The sequence below is a fragment of the Juglans microcarpa x Juglans regia genome, chromosome 6D (genome assembly GCF_004785595.1).
Source record: "Juglans microcarpa x Juglans regia isolate MS1-56 chromosome 6D, Jm3101_v1.0, whole genome shotgun sequence".
NCBI lineage: Eukaryota > Viridiplantae > Streptophyta > Magnoliopsida > Fagales > Juglandaceae > Juglans > Juglans microcarpa x Juglans regia.
The window spans coordinates 12138459-12148776 of NC_054604.1; the positions used below are offsets into that span (position 1 = coordinate 12138459).

The 10318-nt window shown below is 31.4% G+C and overlaps 1 protein-coding gene across 1 annotated transcript; it reads left to right on the top strand.

The window, feature by feature from the left end:
* The first annotated feature begins 302 nt into the window (after positions 1–302).
* Positions 303–2229, top strand: LOC121235869. Its single transcript, XM_041132301.1, has 2 exons — positions 303–659; positions 1542–2229. The coding sequence occupies exons 1-2, from the start codon at positions 357–359 to the stop codon at positions 2061–2063; spliced, it is 825 nt and encodes a 274-aa protein (XP_040988235.1). The 5' UTR covers positions 303–356; the 3' UTR covers positions 2064–2229.
* The last annotated feature ends 8089 nt before the right edge of the window (positions 2230–10318 follow it).

Sequence of the window (10318 nt, forward strand, 5' to 3'; positions counted from 1 at the left end):
AATCACTAAACTTTCTGATCTCGTAAAGTGAAGGGAGACAAGGTAACACCACACAAATGTAAAGAAGACGTCAATTCGTATTTAAAGAGGCAAGCTTGTCCACTCGTAGTAATTTTCACAGCATTTAAAACTCTTTTCTTGAATTCTCCTCCCACCCCCTCCATCAATTAATACTCCCCATCAATAAATGAAACATTTAATTCTTTTATTATTAATCAAATAAACTAATTATACTTTCCAATGAATATTATTGAAAGATAAAAATAAATAAAAATATTTTTTCTATTTATTTCATAACGGCCTATTTCTTCACTTACATATAATATATATAGAGAGAGAGAGCTATATTTATTCCGATGAAAGCCATCGGCCTCTCTCCCTCTGTTCCTCTTGAAGCAAAGCAAAAGCTTGGCGAAGCTTCAGAAATGGCTGCTGACGTGAGCGCTCTGGTTCGGGTCTTGAATGGCTACAACAAGGAGGATCAGCTTCGGACGGTTGGGAATGATTCGAGCGGTGAGAAATCTATGGCTCCGATTACTCGTGACCTTCTTGGTGGGTCCTCCTCGTCCACCTCCTCCTCCTCTAAGCTTGCCGAGTCGCAGGAATTGGACCTCGACTTGCAGGTCCCTAATGGTTGGGAAAAGCGCCTAGACTTGAAGGTTCTTCTATTTTCTCTTCTGGGTCGTTTCTCGTGAAATTCGCCATTGTTCTATGATAAGATCGCTCTGCTTACTGCCATGTTTTTGCTTTTGTCGCATGGTTTGCTTTGAAGCTTCTTTTCTTATTTTGTTGAGAGGTTTACTTCTGTTATTTGTTCTTGTATGGTAGAGATATTGACTATTTTATGTAATTGATTGCTTTGAAATTTTCTGTTTTGTCTTTTTTTTTTCTTTTCTTTTTTTTTTCCTGTTTGGTTACGTAGAAATTGGAAGAAAATCAGGAGAAGGAAATTCGATATTTTTCATTGTTTTAATTCTTTCTTTTTTTTAATTTCTAAAATTTTCTGGTCCATTGTTTCCATTCTTTATCAGAAAGGGAACACAACTCGTTCGGTTCATGAATTGATGTTGAGGTTTTAGTTTTTGGTACAGCCCCAAAAGTGATGATGCTTTTTCTCAAATATGTGCAAGATATTTTCCCAGTCTGCAGCGAAACAGAACCCATAAATTCAACCCATTTGTATGCTCGACCCATCCAGTAATTTGCTTAATTTAAAACTTTTTTGCTTAATTTAGACGAAATTTAAGCTTTCTCTTCTTACAGTGATTAAGGGCGTGAGGATATTCATTTTCCATCAATTCAATGTTTCTCTTCAATGCTCTGCCTCTTCCCTTCTGATCGCACTCTACTTCCTCTATCTGCTGCTTTTAATGCCTTCTTTTCTGCCTTGAATCTTTCTCTCTTCCCTCTTATCCCCCTAATAAATTCTGTTCTTTTCCTGGAATAATCATTCATTACTATCTTTCCATTTATACGATCAGCAAAATATGTTAAGCTAACACTAATTTTGTGTGCTTTTTGTGAACTTTTACTGTTTGCAGTCAGGGAAAGTCTACCTACAAAGATGTAACACTCCATTGACCCCAAGTTCACCCTCAATAGCAGAACACAAACACCAAACCGACACAACAGTTCCTAAGCTTCAAGATTTAAATTTCCCGCCATCTCCATCGAAAATCACATTGAATCTTTTTGAAGAAACTTGCTTGGATTTGAAGTTAGTATCGCCCTCCTCTTCGTCGAATACATATCAAAGTGTATGCACTCTTGATAAGGTGAAATCAGCACTCGAGAGGGCAGAGAAAGAGCCGATCAAGAAGAGAGGATCACTTTGGAAATCATCCTTGTCACCTTCGTACTCTTCATCATCCTCTTCTATCAGACAAACACAGGAAGAAGATCATGAAGATCAATTGTCATCCTCGCCGATTGCAGCAGGGTGCCCCGGATGCTTATCGTATGTATTAATAACGAAAAGTAACCCGAAATGTCCTCGGTGCAGTTCTACCGTCCCATTGCTGATGATGAAAAAACCTAGGATTGATCTCAACATATCCATTTGAGAGATTAAAGAATATTACTTATGGTTTATATTAATATTTCTAATTTTGTAGATTATAGACTAGATTAGAGCTTAAGAAATAGATTTATCAATAAAAGAACATTGTACATGTTGAAAGGATCGTGGTTTTGTCAGTATAGTTGATAGAAATGTTATTCCCTTCTGAATGTTTGATTTCCTTATCTTTTCATACTTCATATTTTAATACTTTCATTCTCTGCTTGTAGACAGAAATATCTATAATGTGTATGCAGTTTGTGTTTGATTAAACTACAACTATATCTGGATTTGGTGCTCATGGAGTTATGATGGCAAGCGATGAGTACTTCCGTTCTGGAAGATCTATTTGCTTCTTTGGAAGTATAGGGAAAGGCATGAAAAATGTTCAATGATATTGGTAGTGAAATTCTCTTTCCTTTTCAATGTATTCAACTAATGTTTATCAGCTAGGTTGCAAAAATTATTTTGAAAAAAAGTTACTTACAAACCCATTTATTAATACACCAAATACATACAATTCTGCTGGGATGGGGCTACTGCGCTGGTGTTAATGCGCTTTATTCATAGGGCTTGTAACAGCTGCAATTGCCAGCCGGTATCGCTATCTATTTCTCTGGGCCATTTCTGAAGTTTCCCATACTTGAATGACTTTAGAATGCATTCATTTTCCAACATTTTTTTTTTGTTTACTGCAATCTGAAACCTGTTTCAACTAATGTTATCCATTTCATGTTTGGGTACTGACATCATTTGGAGGTTGCTAAGAAGCCATCTCCTTCGGCTCCCACAAAATTCCTTAACATTTGAGACTCATTTTTCACATTTAAAAGGTGGTGTGTACCGTGTGTTGGATGGGGGGCAGTAGCTGAAGATCGCTTTGCAAGCCAAATGGGACACAAAATCTCCATTTCTTTTACATGAAAAATAAAAAAAAAATATATTTATAAATCGGTGTAAATTTGTGTGTTTTGTAGATGCAAGAGTTTGGATATGACTAGGTGACTAAGAAGATAGACTTCATCTTGTATTTGGTTTTGTAATTTGGATTAATGTAAAACACTTTGAATTTATTTAAATTTGTTTTGATCTTATCTAGAGGTTGTTAGGAAATGTTTAAGATAAGTCAAATATGTAAAAGTCAAGTTCCAAGAGATAGATATTATCCAAAAAATAGTTTGAAGGTGAAACTGCCAATGCTAAGAAGATAAGTATATGGCACCAGCAAGCCGTTAGCAGAATCTGTAAGTAGAGTTTTACTGTGAATTGGAAAATGTTTCCAAAAATCTATTTAAATTGTCCTGCTAGTTAGGATCTGCAGATATTCAGTTCTGGAGAATTTTTTAGAGCACTTTTCCAGTGCATATTTTGGTTAGAAAATTCCTTAGAGAAATTTCATATTGTTTCTCTCAAAAAGTGTGATTGTTGATCCCAGATTGAGATAGCGTGATCGTGATTCAGCTACTAGAGTTCCATGAGAAAATCAAATATTTAAAGATTGTCAAAGGTTCTAGCTACTACTACGGTAAAGACAAACGGGTCATTTGTCGTGTTAAGTAAGAGTCAATTTGATAAAGGTTTTGTAATTGAGACTTACTTGTACTTGATTTTCAAATAATAAAATTGACTTTTTCAAGTTTTGCTGTCCCGTAGAGTTTTAACTTTAAAGAGTTTTCATTCGTTACTAATCTTGATGTTATGCAATTAATTTATTTAATGTTAATATTTTTTTATTATATATTTGTATGCTTGACGACTAACTAATTTGTTGGAGTAAATTAGTAGATCTTTGTGTTAGATACAAAGACATTTGGATAATTTCAAGTTTCATCAATCAAGCAATTTACATGAAGTTCCCGAAGATATTAAACTTATGCAATATAGTTTGTACTAAATCGCCCCTTATCTCAAAAGATTAAGCTAATAAGAGATTATTTATAAAACTAGACAACACATACCTTAAGTTTAAATTCGAGTTATTGTTCTAAAATCATGTTAAATCACTTTACGCTAAAAAATAAAATTAAGAAAAAAAATCGACATTTTAAAAATTTACATTGTATTCTCCAACGGTAAGGGTAAAGAAATATGCTCATGGTGTCCAAAATTATAATATCGTAAATGTCACTGACCAACTCAAATTGGTTGCAACTACTCATTTAGATTCAGAAAGTGTTTCATCTTATCTTATTTCGTCTCATATCATTATTATAATTTTATTAAATTCTCAAATAAAATATAATAAACAATTCAATTTTTTCAAATACTAATTCAATTTTTTCAAATTTCAAAATAATAATAGTATTAAAAAATAATATTTTATTCAATTTTTAACTTTCATCTAAAATCATTTCAATTTACTGTCCAAACCAGCCCGAAATCTAACTTTAGTTGTAAAATGTGAATTGAGATTTGAAAAAGTTGAATTGTTTATTATATTTTGTATGGAGATTTGAAAAATGTGTAATGATGAGATGAGATGAGAATTTTGTGTCTCATCCCACCCCAAACCTGCTTAATTTTTCTGTACTGACCAACTCAAATTGTCATTATTCCAAATTGAACAAATCCTTATAGAAAATACTACTAATTTAGAAACTCTTTTTTTTTTTTTTTTTTGACTACTAGTTTAGAAACTTGGCCAAGCGAATAAAAGCCATTTATATCAGATGGTGACTTTTATCCATGCAATTTAATTTAGAGAGATTGAAGGTTTGAGCCATCCCCACCCCCTACCTTAGCTTAAGTGGCCTAAAAATTCTTGAGATTATAAAAGAGGATAGTGATGTACGGAATTATGGTTGTGCCATATAAATGTTTGAAAAGAGCATTCACCTACACTTTGTCAAACTGATGCGCGTTTTAATAGGTGCTGCATGAACCTAATTATGGCCATTTACTATCTCAATTCATTAATATACCTAACAGACAGTAAATGAGTATTTAATTTCCTCGTAGTCTTATAAGTTGCCCACCTACCTTCTCTTATGAGTTTAATGTGCGTTGGTTTTCTCTGATTGAAATAAATAAATAAATAAATAAAACAATCTTTGAATTTGCAGCCTCTTGTATGTCGGCTTCCCAATTAATTTAGAGTGATATTGTTCTTATCTTTAATTTTATTATTTTTTTGTCAATACTTTGATTGATTTAACCCAATTTTCGGTTGTTTTAAATATCAACTACTTTCATAAAAAGTCATCTATAATATAACACATCATTTAATGTGATTAAAGATGATAAAATTCGAGACGAAAAATATATGATTTTTGTCATTAATACACTTGGTGTCCCGATTTGACCATAAAACTGTTCCTTTGATTTTTTATGATCAATTTTGAGATCAAATACTGAAAGAGTTAATATTGGTCTGACTTAAACTAAGGGTCCAGGGCCCATCACTCATAAAGGGCTCAAAGGAGTCGTGTGACTTAACGAAAACCTAGCCGCCAATCTATCAGGAATGGATAAATCTCACATTATGGATATGTACCACATGTGATTAGGTGATTTCGATACATCAGGGATAAATCTTATACTAGCTGAGCATAGTACAAATTTAATCAGTTTATGATACTCATTATAGATTCTCCATACCTATATATATGAGTAATAGGTAACATTCGATCTCTATGATTTTATGTTTTTTCGAATTATTAAAAATTCTCATTATTGATTTAAGCATCGGAAAGGTCACAAGCACACTGTGTAACCCACTCACCGATTTGCAAGTGAGCAATCACGACCGATATTGGTGGGACATGTCCTTTACAAATAGCTTTGGTAATCTCGATAGATTAATTGTGAAGTAAAACATGAGAGATCAAGGCATTCCTTTTCTGGTCAAGAATTCAACATTATATCAACTTCCTCACCCTATTTGATGCCTTTACAGCTTCATTTTAATGTGCTTCTGCTTCCACATACGTTCCTTCTTCCTAAACTGATTAAATGAATATATTAAAATATGATAAGGTCAAAGGATCAATATATTAAAATATGATAATGTCAAAGGATCTGATGATTTATGAGATTTACTTGGGCCATATTTAAAAGGGGTATTCAAAGAACCCTAAAGGGGAATGAGTGCAAATTATTCCCCTTTCTTCCCTGAATTCAATCCATATAGTAATGTTATGAAAGTCAAACCCAAACTAGAGTCTTACTACAGCTGTAGAGTCATCTTCCAATTTGTTTTCTGTTTTTTTTTTTTTTTTTTTTCCCCTTATGAAAGAAAAATAGAAGAAATAGCTAGAAAAGAAAAACATGCATCTTCATTTAAGTAGGTGAGCTATAAAAGTAGTTAAGGAAGGAGAGATGTCTAAAAAAAAAAATATATATATTGCAAAAATCGAAGCATCGAGAGACGACACATCTCATTAGGGGACATGAGAAACAAGTAAATGTCAAACTAATAACACTTTTTTTTCAAATTATAAAAAAAAGAAAAAGGAACAAATTAAAATCTGTCTTAATCAATCCTTAATTACGTTAATGTCAGCAAGGAATTATTCACATTTTGTGAGCATTTCGAACCCATGAATGAGTACCATCATATAAACTGATCTGCAACCTATCTGTGTGGAATGTTGTATTGAAATTTTAGATCTTTTTGTTTTGTTTCTTATCAAGGAGAAGATCTCCACACACACACGTGTTTGGAGCAATGCTACAAGTTAGGGTGGGTAGCGGGGTCTTGCCCCGCATGGGCGGGCGAGCAATCCCACCCCTGCATGCGGGGGCGGGCTGACCCCAATGGGGCCTCACCCCGTACCCTGCCCTGTCCTGCTATATATATAAAAAATATTTATATAAATATATACAATTTGTTGAAGACTTGAATTTGTATTCAAGTTATTGGATTGTCTTGGTCATTGAGTCACACATCGCTTAAGTATGACTATTGTATTATATTGGCCTCCTATATAAATGTTGGCCTAAGAAGTCAAGATAATCCAAAATACAAGTACAATGAGTTTAAAAACTATTTTATTAGTTTTCAAGTTTTTTTTTTTTGTTTTTGTATTTATAAATTTTAATTTACAATTTAAATTATGTTATTAGCTTGGGCAGGGGCAGGGCTGATGAGGTATTCGACCTCACCCCCAAACACCAGGTCGGGGGCCTCGATCCCGCCTCCTAAGGGCTGGGCGCGGGGTGGAAAAGCTTGCCCCCGCATGGTGCAAGATAGGTGTATAAAATGGGCTTTAATCTCTATAGCATTTATTAGACATTGAATACTACGTGAGAAATTCAAACAACTAAAAATTATGGATAAGTGCAATAATTATAATTTTTTTTTTTTTTTACAAGTAGCTCATAAATTGACATTGTTTCGTATTATAACAAAAATAATTTTATAATCTAACGTACTATATCAAGATATATCAATTTGTGGATTTAATTTTATGTGATATCTATATGGTCAAAGCATTTCACCAAATTATACGGAGTTGATTAACATTGGTTTCTCTATATGCATATGTAAATTCACATCTTTTAGAGATTGATTTTGCATATCAAAAAAGCTCTCACATTAGATTATGTATCTTTGAGATAAAATAATAAATCATAATAAAATATTATGATTTTATTATTATTAATTTTTATGTATTTTACAATTAGCATCCACTACATTTGTAAAATAACAATTGTATAGTGAATAATAAAATAATATTTGTAAAGTGAATAGTAAAATAATATTTGTGAGAGGAGAGAGAAAAAAAGTAATAAAATAAAATTTGAAAAGTGAACAGTGTATCTTTAAATTTGTAGAAATACTATTCATAACTATTTAAATATATAGAAGATGCCACTACAAGAAAACTGTTTATTTGTGACCAGTTAATTCTAACGAAATGACTATTTGCAACTAAAATTAGTTACGAATAGTCTTTTAATCGCAATAAATTAGTCACAAAAATCTATTTTTCTTGTAGAGCATGCATAATCTAATGCAGTCTAATTTAAAGTATATTATATAAATATGTAAATGTAGATATAGATGCATAATTTAATATTAATGCTCAGGCTAAAAAGTCTAAAAAAACTAAATAAAATAAAGAGAGAAGACCCTTATACTGTTGACGGGTCGTCGAACGAATACAAATTCAATTTAGAATAATTAGTAAGCCACGTAGAAGTTGCATCATTATACGTAATTTATTTTTCAAGGAAAACAGACAACATGAAACTCACATGAAAAGGTGGATGAGCGACTTTAGAGACTATGATAACATTAAATTCTCATTTATTGTTAGATAGCTATATTAATGAATTCATCATCTATTGGACCGTCATTATTACCTGTCCTGTAGCTAGATGTAGTAGTACCACCCCATTAAACACACCATCTTGACAATTAATTGTAGTTGAATGCATTTTTCAGCCATTAATGGTATATATATATATATATATATATATATATATATATATATATATATATATGTATGTATGTATGTATCAAAGTGGATGGATGCAAATCACAATTTCTTGACAATGAATTTCCATTTTAAGGTTGTTCCTTAACATTTTTACGTGAGAGCTACTACAATCATAAAAATATTTTATAAAAATAAATTTATAAACTAACATAAATTTATGTAATACGTTATATTTATTTTATAATAAAAATAATTTTATAATTTGATGTAGCACATCAAATCACGTTAATGTTTTAATTTATTTTTGTAAAAACTTTTATAATTACTTTATATATGCGTGTGTGTATGGTTAATCTTTTCTTTATTAGGTCGGCTTGTGTGAAGTTTATAACTCCCATTTGCAAGCACTACTTTTTGATTGTACAACAAATTAGTTAGTAATTAATGTATTTATTGTGGGAGACAAGCCCTGATCATGGTGGCTGCATTCATATTTCTAAACCTAAATTTTCCTAATTCCTTAAGTTATGAGCATGACACTTCACACTCCATGTACAACAAAGAAGAAAAGTCAATGAAAAAAATCTTCTTACAAATACTTTCATATACCAAATTTATACCAATGTTAAATGTAAGACATTTTTTTATTTATTTTTATAATAAAAAAAATTATATGAGTGTTGGTATATAGTTTGATGTACCAAACTGCTTGTACTTAGCAAATTTCAAAGTCGTTAAGATCAGTATCTACCACTAATAAGAGTATTCTTAGAAACAGGCTGGGATCTACCTAAACTGTTTTTTCTTTTTGAGAAAGATATTTATAATCGTGAATTGTGTAATCACCGTCTAATCGTTTTGAAAAAACAAATAAAACATAAGATCCACATGAAAAAATTAATTTTTTAATAGTAGATTTCATTCATTTTCAAAACGATTACGTGACGTTTACGCATTTTACGATTGTATATAAAATTATTTTTTATTTTTTATAGCCATATATTCATACAAAATTTTCATATTTACAAACTTTGATTATTTATTTATGTTTATGGCAATAAAATATTTGTGAAATCAATCAGGGCCCACTTCAATAGTCTAAGTATGGTTGGAAATGTTTCTGTAGTCCCTAATTTATACATTTCACTATGCTCGGTGGCACCACATGTGAATTATTAAAAAATTATATATTCAAAAGCAAAATGAATTCCGAAAATATAAAAAGATGAAGTGGGACCTAATTGATCTCACGAACGTGCTGTCAAGTGAGGGGACAAAGCCAACTCCATGGTTTGCCAGCTAGCTTGCGACGGCCATCTATAAAAGCCACTTTTGTTGGTGGGCAGTTATTTTGTTTTTTTTAGTTTGATTTTTTAAAAGAACTCTTTTTCTAATTTTAGATAATTCTTCATTTTATTCCATCAAATTTCTTGGTTATTTTGTATTTTTTAAGTGCATTTTCTAATTTAAGTATGAGTAATGCTATTATGTATTATAATTTATTCCACTCATTTTACTCTATTGATGTGACACTATAATGACACCTAAAATACAAAAAGAATTAATACTAAAACTTTAGATTCTTTTTGCCCCTTTTATGTTTATATTTTTAATTTTTTTTAATAAGTTAAGTGACATCACAAATGTCATATTAAGAAGGCAGAGTAATATAAATCAAAGGGCATAATAGCATTTCTCTTTAAAATAAAAATCTAACGTGTCATTCTAACGTATAATTTTTCTCATGAATGACGATATGTGACACGGTCCATAAACCCAATACGAACATGACGCAAAATTAGTGAGCTTGAGTTTTATGTTAAAATGTTCGTGTCAAAATGAGTTAACCTATTAAGATACGATTTATAAACGGATT

What these genes read in the sequence shown, in the direction of transcription:
- LOC121235869 (XM_041132301.1), top strand. Translation starts at nt 357, where the DNA reads ATGAAAGCCATCGGCCTCTCTCCCTCTGTTCCTCTTGAAGCAAAGCAA. An exon ending in AAAAGCGCCTAGACTTGAAG is followed by an intron (nt 660 to 1,541) that starts GTTCTTCTATTT and finishes TACTGTTTGCAG; the next exon opens with TCAGGGAAAGTCTACCTACA.